The sequence below is a fragment of the Antechinus flavipes genome, chromosome 1 (assembly GCF_016432865.1).
Source record: "Antechinus flavipes isolate AdamAnt ecotype Samford, QLD, Australia chromosome 1, AdamAnt_v2, whole genome shotgun sequence".
NCBI lineage: Eukaryota > Metazoa > Chordata > Mammalia > Dasyuromorphia > Dasyuridae > Antechinus > Antechinus flavipes.
The window spans coordinates 100,564,457-100,580,976 of record NC_067398.1 but is presented as its reverse complement, the minus strand read 5'-3'; the positions used below and the strand labels follow the sequence as shown (position 1 = coordinate 100,580,976).

At 32.4% G+C, this 16,520-nt stretch overlaps 1 protein-coding gene across 1 annotated transcript in view; it reads right to left on the bottom strand.

The window, feature by feature from the left end:
- Nucleotides 1-16,520, bottom strand: part of MPDZ (multiple PDZ domain crumbs cell polarity complex component) — a 215,033-nt gene that overhangs the window by 47,351 nt on the left and 151,162 nt on the right. Inside the window, exons 27-28 of the mRNA XM_051970827.1 lie at nucleotides 5,319-5,417; nucleotides 752-914 (exon numbers count right to left, since the gene is read on the bottom strand). Coding sequence (XP_051826787.1) covers nucleotides 752-914; nucleotides 5,319-5,417 — 262 coding nt within the window. The remainder of the gene's footprint in view (nucleotides 1-751; nucleotides 915-5,318; nucleotides 5,418-16,520) is intronic.

Genomic DNA, 16,520 nt, shown 5'->3' with positions numbered 1-16,520 from the left:
TAATCAGAAGTCTTTCTAATGTACATGAGTAAAATGATATACAGGGATATTAAATTGATTTGTTCAAAGTAATGAAATTAGTCAGTGGCAGAACTAGGGCGAAAACCCAAATTGTCTGAATTATTTACAAGGAAGGTTATGATGGAGTGCCTTATCTTGATGGAAAACTGCTTGTATACTAGTGTACTTTTTTTGAATACAGCAAAATAAATTTTAAAAAAAGACTGTAATCCTGAAAACATGACTGTAAACAGGAGCAGCTCTTAGAATCCCTCTTTATTTTGCATATCAATAAATAAAAGTGAAATTTGTTAGTTTCTCACATTTACAAAGTAAGAAAGAATTTAGCTTTCAAGTTTACTGAAAGCTCACTTACTACATCATGTTGTCTCTAAGCTAAGGCCAAAAGACCACAACGATTAGATCATCTACCACTTATACATGCATGCCAATGATAATTAGTTACAAACAATTTAATCATCAAAGAGAATCCACTTATTCTTACTTTCATGGAAGTTTCTCTGTAATAAACACTATAAATGGGAAAGTCTGCATAAAGAGGTTTTTAAAAAGAAAGAAAAATGTGATTTGTTGCCTCAGGAACATGTGTTGTATTCAAGCAAAACCATGAAAAATGTTTTTTTCCAGATTATTCAATTTGAGGAAATTACACAGTTATTTACCTGGCCCTAAATCTTGACTGATCAATCTCTAACAACACCTCTAATATTATACCATCAGAACAACTTACTCCAGCTGTAGCCAAACTCATCCTCTTTGTCACCATCTTCTGAGACTTTGCTGGAACATGACTCTTCAGTATCACTGCTCATTCCAGAAAATGTTGAAGGAGGGGGTAGAGACAAGCTGGGGAGTGAAGTCTTTTCAGGCTCTGAATCCAGCTGACTAGATGCCTGTGGAGAACAAGAAGAATGCAGTAAATATGTGCAGTCTAAGGACCAGAAAACTTCACAGAATGAAAAAAAAAAGTAGGAAATAACAACAGCTATGACTTTAATGTTTCAAACACATACCAATAAGACTGTGGAATGAAAGACATAGAGGAAAGTGATGATATTTGATCACAATGATAGACAATTCAATTAAACTTTACATGTACTCAATACAAAAAATATTCAAAGCACAATTTATTAGCATGTTATGTGTTATTTTTGAAGTCAAAGACCACTCAATTTGAAGACTGAAATGACTACCATGGAAAATTAGTACAAACTTCCCTTTTAAAAAAAACCTTCATTCAATTTTTTTTTTCATGCAGATGGAGTAGGTGAGGCTTGTCCCTTCCAAGAAATTAAAATGAAGTTAATTGAGACATTCTGTCACTCAACAGAAACGTATACAAAACACACTCCTTAGATTTTATGTTGAATTTTTGCATGCATTCTTCACATATCCCGCTTAAGAAGGAAATGAACTTTGAACTCAGGATTATCAAATCTACCTTGTCCTCAACTCTACAAATGAAAAAGCACACATACAACATTTTGCTAACCCTTAAGTACTATATAAATCCTATCTATCATTTTATTACTTCCTGATTCTTCTCTTTATGGAATCAAATAATCTTAGAATAAGATGGGACCTCAGAGGATCATCTAGTCCAATCCCCAAAAAAGCTACAGACCTATTTTGGAAAAGAACTTCATAGTCTTGGGAAAAAATGAGTCCAGGCCAAAATACTTCTACCTTCAGAGAAGGGGAAAAACTGAAAATATTTTCTCTAACTAAAATATAGATTCAAAGTGATAGTGATATATGTGTGTGTGTGTGTGTGTGTGTGTGTGTGTGTGTGTGTGTGTGTGTGTTTGTGTGTGTGTGTCTATCTACATACACATATATATCACTTTGGATCTATTTATACTTGTGTGTGTATAGTTATAATTAACTAGCAGAAAAGCAATCATTAAATCACTATTAAAGTCAGTAAATAGTTTGGGCATACATTATATATGTACAGCCATAACTATAATTCTAATTTCCATAGAAAGGAAAAGAACCCAGAAATGCAAGTACTATGAACTTTCAGCTAAAATTCTTCCTTGTTCATGAAGCTTTTTCTGGTATCCCTAAAGTTACACTCATCATTTCCCTTTTTCTTCTTCCTACTATATTGTTGCTTGTATTTCATCTTACTATCCATTGTTTCTTATACATATAAGCCTGGGCAGGGCCTAAAAATTTATTCCTTTAGTACCCAATTTCTAGTTCCTAGTTATATAATATTAGGTGCAAAGTAGATGATTAATGATTTTTATTCCAAAAAAAAGTGATAAAATTGAGATAGCAACTGAACCTGTGATTTGATTAGAAGAAATCTCTTCTAGATAAGGAAACCCCTCTCCCACAGCAAAGTAAAACATTCTCTGCAATTTAGTCTTAGAGAATTTCCCTAGAGTGGCAATATCAAAAGAAGGGCCACTAAACTATATAAAAGAATATCTATAGTCCTTATATTGATTTTGAAAGTTATATAGTAATATTATCTGTTTTAGTCAATTTTTACTTATCTTAATGAATATATTTTAATCTGATTTGAATGGTATTCAGAATAAGTGGACTCACATGAAGCCCACCAGGGTGTTTGACCTTTTTGGCTTACATTAGTGAAATTAAATGACTTGGTTGGATGACAGGCATGTATTAATCTCAATCAGAACACAAGTCTAAGTGCTCCTACTTGCAAATTGTGTCTCATGATAGTATATTAAAATGAAGACTATATTAAGTAATTATGTATTTCATAGCTCATAGGATCAAAGATCTAGAAATAGGAGGGGATTTAAAGGTGATCTATCCTCATATTTTACAGATGAAGAAGCTGATACCCAGAAAGAGGTTAATTGCTTTGCTCTAGATTATATAAGTAGCATTTGGAAGAGAATTAAGATTTGAATTCAGTTCCAGAAGTCCAGAATTCTATGCTTCAAGTTAGGTCTTTTTGTTTTTTTCAGGACACAAAGAAAATGATTCAGAAAAGAATATGGGAACTTTAATGTATAGAAGGTTTATTATTATGCACATTAATTGCCCTGCCAAAACAAAGAAGTGTTTCTCACATGATGATTCTGATTAACAAAGACTGCAGCATAACAAAGCTTGCTATATGTAATGATTTTTTCCATTACCAAAATGTTGTCTAACCAGTCTGCACATTGCTATAACAAATTAAGCCTTTGCAATCTTTAAAAAATGTGAAGTTGCTCCAACCATCTCCCAGATGAGCTTTGTATAATTTTACATGGCTCATTTGATTCACTCAAGTTTTATTAATAATAAAACATAGGAATGTTTCTGAAATATTTCATTTATTAAAAAATGATAATTATTTGTGGTAAGTAGAAATGATGGAAAAGTAAGAATTAGGAAAGTTTTACCAAATAAAGCAATATGTGAACTTAAAACATAAGCTTCCCAAAATTCTAAGAGGGTGGTAAATCTAGAAATGCAAACTGTATGTCTTCCAACCAAATTAGCTTTTGACTTCTATAAATGAATTTTAGTCAGGTTAGAATTTGTTAGCAAACTTCTTTGCCTGAAATTCTAGGTCTTTTTCAGTTTTATCTTGATTCATCCCCATTCATGTAATATATGTTACAACTAAAACTAGACTACACTTTTGCCCAGCCTCTACCCAACAACCAGATTATTTTTGTGTGTTGTTGTTATTGTTATTGTTGTTTAACATATCTGTGTCTTAGCTCACATTATACCCCATGTGTAGAACTTTCCTTCTTTTTTCTATATGGATTTACTAACAAGCCTTTCAACCCCTGTACATGCCAACTCCATCAAATCCCTTCCCTTATCTCTAGGTCAGAATTTACTTTCTTATCTTGAACTTGACTTTGCTTTGCAACTCTGATACAGGTTCTATGCAATGTTTATTTTAATTAATTATTATGTGCATCATATTTCCTACAGGGTCTATGGCTTATTTAAATTTCCTATATCCCATGGTAACTATGACAGCTCTCTCAGCACAGCAGCAACTTAATGTGTATTTGCTGAATGTTATCTTACTTGAAGACATTACCTTGTTAAAAATGCTTCTTTAAATACTTTCTTTACTTTTAGAAGTAAAATTTTCATATTGTAAGTGTAAAACTAAATATTGCTGTACCAAAATCCATGAACTTTTTAAGAGTAACCCTGTTACCTTATGGAAGCGTGAACAGAACTGAACCTTGTCACTAACATTGACACACATCCCACTGAGCTCATGTAATTAGGTCATTGTTAGTAGCTTACACATTCCTTGATAATGATAATAATCCTTTAACACACACATTTTATAGGTTTCAGGATAGCAAGTAAAATAGAAAACATCAGATAGTCCAAAAAACATTACATGTCACATACAAACATATACATGAACTGCAAACACCAATCACAACATACAAAGTGCAACACATGCACTTATTTTTATAAAACTACACATGGAGACAAACCTTAAATGGTGTGGGAGCAAAAGGATTAGTTGGGGAACAACGGAAGGTAACTCTATCTGGATTCTGTACACCCTACAGTAACAGAAAATAATATTCCACATATTATGAATTATCATAATCAACTTTGATTATATATACACAATTCTACAATATATAATCCTTGGATATTAAAGATAGATAAAATCTGCTGTATTTCATGAAATGCTTCCTGATAAACATGAATGGTAAATTCAACTCTTTCCCTGTTCAAATAGCAGAGCAGGTATTTTTCTAGGTTTTCTAAATTACCTGAATATTAAATTTCACAAAGTCTACAAAAGCTGAATAGGGCATGCTTCTTCTTGGTCCAGACACTACTCATCTGAATATTTTATGAATATAAACAGAATCATATATCCACTATTCCATAAAGAGAGCATAAGTAGATACATTATTTGTCCACTACTATGGAAAAAAATTGAAGTAACTTTAAAATTGTTTGCAACACTACAAAATTTTGGGTAAACAACTATTTTCAAAAATTGAACAGAAAAAAATATTTATAGATAATGTTAATATTTAAAAAATCAAAACTACACAAAAAGACACACCGACAGACATATAACAATCACCCTTACAGTTCAAAAGGGTCATCTCATTTCAGCTAGAAAAATGAACTGTACCTAATAAAAGGCATTTATAGATAGTTTCTTTAAAAGAGTATATGCATGCTTACCTAAAAATGCAACGAAGCACCCCCCCCCCAACCTTGATCAAATTTGATACTGTAAACTAAGAACACACTAACGCAATAACAAAGCACACAGAACTTTTGGAAAGAGCAATTGCAAGCCAATGGCATTATCCAACCTTGTCAGTGTTGAGCTGTAGAGAATCAGCAAAGGGGTTAGTGCTGCTGAAACTGTATTTAGTGTGAAGATGGTACGGCAGGGAAGGCAAAAGGGGTTTCTAAAAGGAAAAAGAAGAGGACCTATGAAGAGAAGTAGTTCTTAAGTGTGACTTCAGAATTAAAATGAAATATTTTCTATTTTAAGTTTTATATGTGGACAATTACATTTAACTTTTACATCTAATTATTAATATAATCAGAATATGGTCTGAAATTAAAAGTGTTTAACTTAAAAACAAAATAACTGATGCTCCTTTCAAAATGAAAGAGGAAAAGTAAAAATAAGGAATTCACATACATCAAAAACAGGTCATAAGTTTAAATATAGGAACTGGTTAGTATGAAGATGGCCCCATCCCCCCAAAATGCCTTTGTAGTATTCATTGTTATTATACCAACAAATATGTAAAAAATATAATATGTTAACATATAGATACTTCCACTATATTTAAAACTATTTTAACAAGTACATTTACTACCTTATTTATTTCATAAAATAAAAATAATTTTATTTCACTATATATGAATATATTCAAATACTAAACATTATAGTGTACTAGTTCAGGAATCTCCACAACTAGGCCCTCTTTTCCATTTTCCATTGTGGTATTATTGCTTTTATTAGTTGTTAAGATTATTTCATGCTTTAAAACAAAAAGTAAAGAAAACAAATAGTTGAAGAAATAAATGTTGTCAGTTTCTGATTTCTTCTTCTTTTTGCCGGGGATGGAGAAGATAAAAAATGAAGGTTGAGGAAATTGAAGGTGAAACCCAAAGAATATCAGATACAGCAGAATAAATGTTCCTGTGAAGAAGTGAAGGAAAAAAAAACCTCAAGAATGTCCTATAAAAGTTCCTTGAAGAAATTCTATTTTTAACTTGTTGATAATAATCTATGAGCTAATAATATCCAGACATTAACAAGTTGAAAGGATGTTTGCCCACTATAATCTAGGATTTCTGTTGGGTTTTGCTTTGTTCTGCTTTGTTTTTTAGGGGATAGAAATTTTCTTAAGGTTAGAATGCTATCCTACTCTTAGTCTCATTCTTTTATTTCATGTGTCTTCTAAGAGAAAAATTGAAAATTTTAATCCATTTGGCTCTAGTTATCTGATAGTAAGTGCTATTTCTTCTCATAAAAGCCTTGCTGGTAGGCATCAAGAGTAGGCTGTGGTAAAGTCAAGTGCCATGACACTTCTCTCTAGCGTGATTGCTTTCACGTGACATATTCAGAAGCAAATTTCTATTAAAGGTCATACCACAGATCTTCTCTCTCCCTCCTGTTCTCTTAGTGTTTTTTTCTATAAAAGAGGAGATAGATAATAAAATGTGAATGCTGGTGCTTTTTTTTCCCTCTCAGATTCTACTCATTTTTTAAATAAAGTTTTTAATTTAAATCCCTCATTTTACCAAGTGGAAATCATTAAACTTCAGTCTCTTTGAAAATAAGGACTGTTTTTCAATCCAGATGTTTTCAGCTTTGCATTACTATCATCTAGCATGGCACCCTGTACATGTGTTACTCAACAATATTTGATCCTTTATCAATTTAAAAAAGTAAGCAGGGAGAGATGAGCAAAACATTCCAGGTTCAATATTTTAATTTTTATATGAAAGGAGAAGGTACTCCTTTAATATTTTAATAAGAGAAACTTTGTTGCAGCAGTTGCAATGTTGTTATTGTTGTTCTTGAGCAAACTCCTTTTAATAACAATAACAACAACAACAATAATATGTTATGAACCCCTAGGGCAATTCAATATACTAATTACAGTGTTCTGCTATTATTAATTGTAAGTCACCATTAAAGAATTTCTCCCAGGAACCCCTCAGAATGTTGTCACAAAATCCCAAAGAGTTCATGAACCCCCCAAAATGGGAATGATCAGTTTGAAGGAACAGAAATATGTTACAATAAAATATAACAAGACCTGGATTAAAATAAGAAATGTATTAGAATCTCATTTAAAGTAATTCTTAGGTAGGAGACTAAGCATGTTACTTGTATTCTTAAAATAGGAATAATAATACTTGTAGATTATCTATTTCATAGGGCTGAAGATAACGTGACATGTAATACATAATGTAAATGTCAAATATTATTTTTCCCAAGATCTGATGTGAGATTCATTAACTTTCCAATCTAGAGCTATTATTTCATTTCTGTAAAGAAACTTCCTCTACTGATATAAATACTATCAAATCATTTGTAACAGAGTTGGTGATCTGGCCACAACTGTACATGCTTTTCCTCTTTATCACTCTGCTTTTCTTACGCATCTTCACTACACCCTGTAATTTTATGTAAAACTTCATTAATCATAAAAATCCAGCAAATGGTTATATTAATCACAAATGAATTTTTTTTTATTATTTTTTTATTTGTAGATTATTTTGAATCAGAACTTGGCCTTTACATTAGAGTATAAAAGAACAATACACCCACAAATGGAATGGAAGATCATTTAAATATTTTTATTATTATCTAAAGATTTGTAGAAAGAGAATATAATTCATATTGAAAAAATCAGTGATTGGCTGAGTCAAGATGGTAGAGAATAAATAGGTCTTTGAGCTGTTCTTGGCTTCCCTCAAAATCAACACCAGATCAAGTCTCTGAACTGGTTTTGGAATGGCAGAACCCACAGATAGTTGAAGTATAACAAATTTCCAACAGAAGATATTTTCAAGAAAAGTCTGTCTCAATTATGCCGCGGTGGGGAGGTAATCCATTGCATTTGCACCACGGGGAAGCCCAGGGTGGAGAGGCATCTAGGCACTTGGGGAATATAGTGAGAGAGGCTCTTAGCCAAAATGCAGCAGAGTTGGCTACTCTGACTTAGTTAAGAACTGGTGGATCAGTAAACTAGCTGTAAGACCTCCAACACAACCACAGAAGGAAACTATTGAATTCCTGAACCCCAGCATTACAAATGGTACTTGGCTATACTCACTCAGCATGGGAAGGAAACCAGTAGCATCAGCCCCAGAGCAAGATGAAGCCTCTGTCATCCATAGAGGAAGGTTGGAACAATCTTCCCTTTGCTCTAAGAGCAGACTTCAAACTTTAAAAATGAGCAAAAAGGCAAAAAAAAAAGCTCTAACCAGAAATAGCCATTATGGAGAAAAGGAAGAACAGACGTCAAATTCTGAGGACACTAATGGCAAACCATCTCCAGATAAAGCCTCAAAGAGTGGTATGAGTTGCTCTCTAACTTACCAGGCTCTCTTGGAAGAATTCAAAAAGGATATTTAAAGAGAGTTAGAAGAACAATGGGGAAAGAAATTGAGAATTTTGGAAAAGGAAAATACAGAAATTTTCTGAAGAAATCATTCTTTAAAAATAATCTTAGCAAAATGGAAAAAGTACAACAACTCCTTGAAAAACAGAATTGGTGAAATGGGAGGAAAATCCAACAAATAAAACAAGCTGGCAGAGTCAAGATGGTAGAGAATAAATAGGTTTTTGTCTGAACTGTTCTTGGCTTCCCTCAGATCAAGTCTCTGAAATGGTTTTGGAATGACAGAACCCATAGATATTTGGAGTATAACAAATTTCCAGCAGAAGATATTTTCAAGAAAAGTCTGTCTCAATCATGCAGTGGTGGGGAGGTAGCCCACTGCATATGCACCACAGAGAAGCCCAGCCATAAAAATGGGATTTGGCTATGCCCACTCGAAGGAAACCTGTTCAATTGGCCAAATGCAAAAGGAAGTAAAAAAGCTAACAATTCACTAAAATTAGAATGAAACAAATTGAAATCACTTACTCAGAGAGACATCAAGAATCAATCAAACAAAATCAAATTTAAAAAAATAGAAGAAAATATAAAATACCTCATCAGAAAAACCTAAAAGACCTGGAAAATAGATAGTAGAAACAATCTATGAATTATTGTACTACCTGAAAATCACAATGAAAAAAAAAAAAAAGGCCTAGACAACATCTTTCAAGAAATCATCAGGAAAACTGCCCTGATATCCTAGAACCAGAGAGTAAAATAGCCTTTAAAGAATCCACCAATCACCTCCTGAAAGAGACCCCAAAATGAAAACTCCAAGGAATATTGTAGCTAAATTCCAAAATTATCAGATCAAGGAGAAAATACTGCAAGCAGCCAGACAGAAACAATTCAAATATTGAGGCATCACAATCAGGATTATCCAGGATCTAGCAACTTCTACTTGAAAGGATAAAAGGATCTGGAATAATATTCTAGAGCAGGGGTCCTCAAATTTTTTAAATAGGGGGCCAGTTCACTGTCCCTCAGACTGTTGGAGGGCCGGACTATAGTAAAAAAAAAAAAAAAAAAAAAAAAACTTTGTTTTGTGGGCCTTTAACTAAAGAAACTTCATAACCGTGGGTGAGGGGGGATAAACGTCTTCAGTTGCTGCATCTGGCCTGTGGGCTGTAGTTTGAGGACCCCTGTTCTAGAGGATAAAGGAGTTTGGACTGCAGTCAAGAATAAACTATCCAGCAAAATTAAGCATTATCTATCAGGGGAAAAGATGGGTATTCAATGAAATGAGGGATTTTCACTTATTTTTTGATGAAAAGACTAGAAGTGAATAGAAAATTTGATCTTCAAATACAAGCCAAGAGAAGCATACAAAGGTAAAAAGGAAAGGGAGAAAAGCTGGTTTTTTTTTTTTTTTAAGATTAGAATGTTTACACCCCTATATGGGAAGATGATATGTTTAATGTTTGAGAACTGTATCTTTGTTAGAAGTATATTTAGAGGGTGTAGGTATAATTTGATTTTACTGTGATGATATAAAAAAGAAACTGGGGGTGAAAAAGAGATTGTCCTGGAAGAGGAGAAAAAGGGAGGTAAAATGAAGTAAATTATAACAAAGAAGAAAAAAGAACCTATTACAATTGAGGGAAAGAAGGGACAGGGTTGGGCATTGTGTGAACCTTAATCTCATTGGATTTGGCTCAAAGAAAGAATATAAGACATATTTACTTTGATAGAGAAATTTGTTTAACCCTAAAAAGAAATAAGAGGGCCAAGGGGAAAGGAAAAGAGAAGGCTAATAGAAGGGAGAACAGAAGTAGAAGTGGAAAGAGATAAGAAAGGTAGAGGGACTGTAAAAGAAGAAGGCACATTGAAAGAGGTGATAGTCAGAAGCAAAACACTGGGGAGGAGGGAAAAGGGAGAAAGGAAAGAGAAAACTTGGAGAAAATAAGATGGCAGGAAATACAGAGTTAGTAATTTTTAACTATGAATGTGAATGAGATAAACTCTTCCATAAAACGGAAAGAGAAAACAGACTGGATTGAAAGTCACAATCCTACAATATGTTGTTTACAAGAAACACATTTAAAGTAGAATTATGCTTCAGCTGAAGTAAAAAAAAAAAAAAAAAAAAAGCAAGGGTAGCAATTTTGATCTCAGATCAAGCAAAAGCAAAAATAGATCTAATTAAAAGAAATAATGGAGGAAACTGCATTTTGCTAAAGGGTACCATGGATAATAAAATAATGTCAACAACAAGTAATATAGCATCCAAATTTGGAGTGAAGTTAAGAGAGCTACAAGAAATAGACAGCAAAACTATACTAGTGGGGGATATCAATCTTGCTCTCTCAGTACTAGATAAAACAAATCACAAAATAACTTTAAAAGTTAAGAAGGTACATAGAATTTTAGAAAAGTCGAGTATGATAGACTTTGAAGAAAACTAAATGGGAACAGAAAGAAATAGAATGTTTTTTATTGACATTACATGGAATCTACATAAAAATGACCATGTCTTAGGGCATAAAAACCTCAAAATCAAATGCAGAAAGGCAGAAATGTTAAATGCATCTTTTTGAGATCATGATGCCATAAAAATTGCATGAAGTAAAAGTCCACAGGAAAATAGACCAAAATTTTATTGGAAACTAAATAAACTAATCCTAAAGAATGAGTGGGCAAAACAACAAATCATAGAAACAATTATTTAATTCAAGAGAATGACAATAATGAGACAATATACCAAAATTTATGGGATGCAGCCAAAACAATTCTTAGGGAAAATTTCATATCTCTATGTGCGTACTTTAATAAAATAAAGAAAGAGAAAATCAATGAATTATGCATGCAACTAAAAAAGCTAGAAAAGAACATTTTTTAATTAAATACCAAATTTGAAATTCTGAAAATAAAAGGGAAGATTAATAAAACTGAAAGTAAGAAAACTATTGAAGTAATTAATAAAACTAAGAATTGACTATAAAAAAAAAAAACAAAAATAGATAAACTTTTAGATAATTTGATTAGAAAAAGGAAAGAAGAAATCAAATTGTTAGTACCAAAAATGAAAAGGGAGAACTTTCCATCAATGAAGAGGAAATTAGATCAATAATTAGGAGCTATTTTGCACAACTGTATGCCAGTAAATCTGATAATCTAAGTGAAATGAATGGTTACAAAAATATAGATTGCCCAGATTAACAGAGGAGGAAATAAATCATTTGAATTTTAGAAATTTTAGAAAAAGAAATTGAAGAAGCTATTAATCAGCTCCCTAAGAAAAAATCGTCAGGACCAGATGAATTTACAAGTGAATTCTACCAAACATTTCAAAAAGAATTAATTCAAACACTATGCAAACCATTTGGGAAAATACAGAAAGGAGTCCTACTGAATTCCTTTTATGACACAGATATGATGGTGATACCTAAACCACCTAGGGTCAAAATGAAAATTATAGAACAATTTCCCGAATAAATATTGATGCAAAACTCTTTTCATTTTTTATTTTAATTGTTTTTATTTTTTTAAATAACTTTTTATTGACAGAACCCATGCCAGGGTAATTTTTTACATTATCCCTTGCACTCACTTCTGTTCCGATTTTTCCCCTTCCTCCCTCCACCTTCTCCCCCAGATGGCAAGCAGTCCCATACATGTTAAATAGGTTACAGTATATCCTAGATACAATATATGTGTGCAGAACCAAACAGTTCTCTTGTTGCACAGGGAGAATTGGATTCAGAAGGTATAAATAACCTGGGAAGAAAAACAAAAATGCAAGCAGTTTATATTCATTTCCCAGTGTTCTTTCTTTGGGTATAGCTGCTTCTGTCCATCCTTGATCAATTGAAACTGAATTAGCTCTCTTTATCAAAGAGATCCACTTCCATCAGAATACATCCTCAAACAGTATCGTTGTTGAGGTATATAATGATCTCCTGGTTTTGCTCATTTCACTTAATATCAGTTCATGTAAGTCTCGCCAGTCCTCTCTGTATTCATCCTATTGATCATTTCTTATAGAACAATAATATTCCATAACATTCATATACCACAATTTACTCAACCATTCTCCAATTGATGGGCATCTATTCATTTTCCAGCTTCTAGCCACTACAAACAGGGCTGCCACAAACATTTTGGCACATACAGGTCCCTTTCCCTTCTTTAGTATCTATCAAAGGATATGCTAAGTTTGAGAACTTTTTGAGCATAGTTCCAAATTGCTCTCCAGAATACCTGGATGTGTTCACAATTTCACCAACAATGTATCAGTGTCCCTATTTCCCACATCCCCTCCAACATTCCACATTATTTTTCCCTATCATTCTAGTCAATCTACCAGGTGTGTAGTGGTATCTCAGAGTTCTCTTAATTTGCATTTCTCTGATTAATAATGACTTGGAGCATCTTTTCATATGGCTAGAAATAGTTTCAATTTCTTTATCTGAGAATTGTCTGGTCATATCCTTTGACCATTTATCAATTGGAGAATGGCTTGATTTCTTATAAATTAGAGTCAATTTTCTATATATTTTGGAAATGAGGCCTTTATCAGAACCTTTGCCTGTAAAAATGTTTTCCCAGTTTATTGTTTCCCTTCTAATCTTGTCTGCATTTGTTTTATTTGTACAAAAACTTTTCAATTTGATATAATCAAAATTTTCTATTTTGTGGTCAATAGTGATCTCTAGTTTTTCTTTGATCATATATTCCTTCCTCTTCCACAGGTCTGAGAGGTAAAGTATCCTATGCTCTTCCAATTTATTTATAATCTCATTCTTTATGCCTAGGTCACAAACCCTTTTTGACCTTATCTTGGTGTACGGTGTTTAGTGTGGGTCAATGCCTAGTTTCTGCCATACTAATTTCCAATTTTCCCAGCAAATTTGTCAAATGTTTTGTCCTTTGAACCTAACCTATTCCATTGATCAACTAGTCTATTTCTTAGCCAATACCAGATGGTTTTAGTAACCGCTGCTTTATAATATAATTTTAGATCTGGTACAGCTAGGCCACTTTCATTTGATTTTTTTTTTCATTAATTCCCTTGAAATTCTTCACCTTTTATTTTTCCATATGAACTTTGTTGTTATTTTTTCTAGGTCATCAGAATTGTTTTTTGGGAGTCTGATTGGTGTAGCGCTAAGTAAATAGATTAGTTTAGGTAGTATTGTCATCTTTATTATATTTGCTCGCCCAATCCAAGAGTATTTAATGTTTTTTTCCAGTTGGTTAGATCAGACTTAAAGTGTTTTGTAGTTTTGCTCATAAAGTTTCTGATTTTCTCTTGGCAGATAGATTCCTAAATATTTTATACAATCAGTAGTTACTTTAAATAGAATTTCTCTTTGTAACTCTAACTGTTGGGGTTTGTTAGTTATATATAAGAATGCTGATGACTTATGTGGGTTTATTTTGTATCCTTCAACTTTGCTAAAGGTGTGGATTGTTTCTAATAAGTTTTTAGTAAAATCTCTGGGGCTCTCTAAATATACCATCATATCATCAGCAAAGAGTGATAATTTGGTTTCCTCATTGCCTTTTCTTATTCCTTTGATCTTTCTCAACTCATTGCCAAAGCAAACATTTCTAATATAATATTATATAGTAATGGTGATAGTGGGCAACCTTGTTTCACTCCTGATTTTATTGGGAATGGTGATGCAAAACTCTTAAATAAAATATTAGCAAAGAGATTACAGCAAGTTGTCAACAACAAAAAAATACACCATGACCCAGTAGGATTTATACCAGAAATGAAGAGCTGGTTCAATATTAGGAAAACTATTAACATAATTGACTAAATTATAGAATTTCTGTTAGTTTGGCTATTGATAATCTCAATAAATGCAGAAAAAGTATTTGCAAAATCCAATACCCATTCCTATTAAAAACACTAGAGAAAAATAAATGGAATCTTCCTTAAAATATTAGTGGCATCTATGTAAAACCAACAGCAATTATGTAAAAAACTACTAAAAACAATTAACAACTTTAGCAAAGTTGCAGGATATGAAATAAATCCACATAAATGATCAGCATTCCTATATGTTGCCAACAAAGACCAGCAGCAAGAGATACAAAGAAAATACTATTTAAAATAGCTGTAGATAATATAAATAAAGGTCAAAATAGAATCATGATCTGGACATAAAGAATGATATCATAAACAAATCAGAAGAACATAGGATAGTTTACCTCTCAAATCTATGTAGAAGGAAGAAATTTGTGATCAAAGAAGAACCGGAGATCATTATTGATCACAAAATAGATAATTTTGATTATATTAAGCTAAAAAGTTTTTGTACAAACAAAACTAAAGCAGACAAGATTAGAAGGGAAGCAATAAACTGGGAAAACATTTTTACATTCAAGGTTCTGATAAAGACCTTATTTCTAAAATATATAGAGAATTGACTCTAATTTATAAGAAATCAAGCCATTCTCCAACTGATTATTGATCAAAGCATATGACTAGACAATTTTTGAAGAAATTGAAACCATCTCTAGTCATATGAAAAGGTGCTCTAAAACATTACTGATCAGGAAAATACAAATTAAGACAACTCTGAAATACCACCACACACCTCTCAGACTACGTAAGATGACAAGAAAAAATAATAATGAATATTGGAGGAGATGTGGGAAAACTGGGATACTAATATATTGTTGGTGGAATTATTAACAGACCCAACTATTCTGGAAAGCACTTTGGAACTATGCCCAATTAATTATCAAACCCTTTGACCCAGCAGTTTTTCTACTGGGCTTAGATTCCAAAGATATCTTAAAGGAGGGATAGGAATCCACATGTACAAAAATGTTTGTGGCAGCCCTTTTTTGTAGTGACAAGAAACTGGAAACTGAGTGGATGCCCATCATTGGAGAATGGTTGAATAAGTTATGGCATATGAATGCTATGGAATATTATTATTCTATAAGAAACAATAAGCAAAATGATTTCAAAGAGACCTAGAGAGACTTGCATGAATTGATGCTAAGTGAAATGAGCAGAACCAGGAAATCATTATACATGGCAACAACAATTTTATGTTGATCACTTCTTACGTACATGGCTCTCTTCATCAATGAGATGAGTCAGACCAGTTTCAATGGTCTTGTAATGAAAGAGCCATCTACATTCAGAGGGAGGACTGTAGGAACTGTGTGGTTCACAACATAGCATTCTCACTCTTGTTGTTTGTTTGTATTTTATTTTCTTCATCATTTTCTTTTCTGGTATAGATACAGCAAGATAATTGCATAAATATGTATGCATATATTGGATTTAACATATACTTTTAGCATATTTAACATACATTGGACTACTTGTCATCTAGGAGAAGGGGGTGGGAAGAGGGGAAAAACTGGAACAAAAAGTTTTGCAAGGGTTTATATTGCAAAATTATCTATGCATATGTTTTGAAAAATGAAAAGCTTTAATAAAAAAACTAAAAATTATAAATAAAAAATAAAAATAAAAAGCTATTATTTTTAAAAGAAAAAAGAAAAATCAATGAGTGACATTTATACTTATATTTTCAAGGGTCATTGAGAATGAGCTGGGTGATTATTAACTGGGAAAAAAATATATAGGATTACAATGGGAGAGAAGAGAGAAATTTGGTTCTTTTTTGCACTGAATCTACTTCAAATGGGAGACAAATTCAGTGTATTCATCAGTCACACACCATTCTGTTGTGTATAATGCTGTAAAATAGAAATAAAGATCCTGCCAGATTCACTGGTTTTGACTTTCAGGACAATTTAAAAGCACACATCTTATACCTATAACAGGCGAGGGTACCTGAAGAAAATATGCTAGTGACACACAAGTATATTTTTCCATACAGTTATTAGGAATAGGAATATAAAAAAAAATTGGAAGAATGTCCAAAAAAAAGTAAATAAACC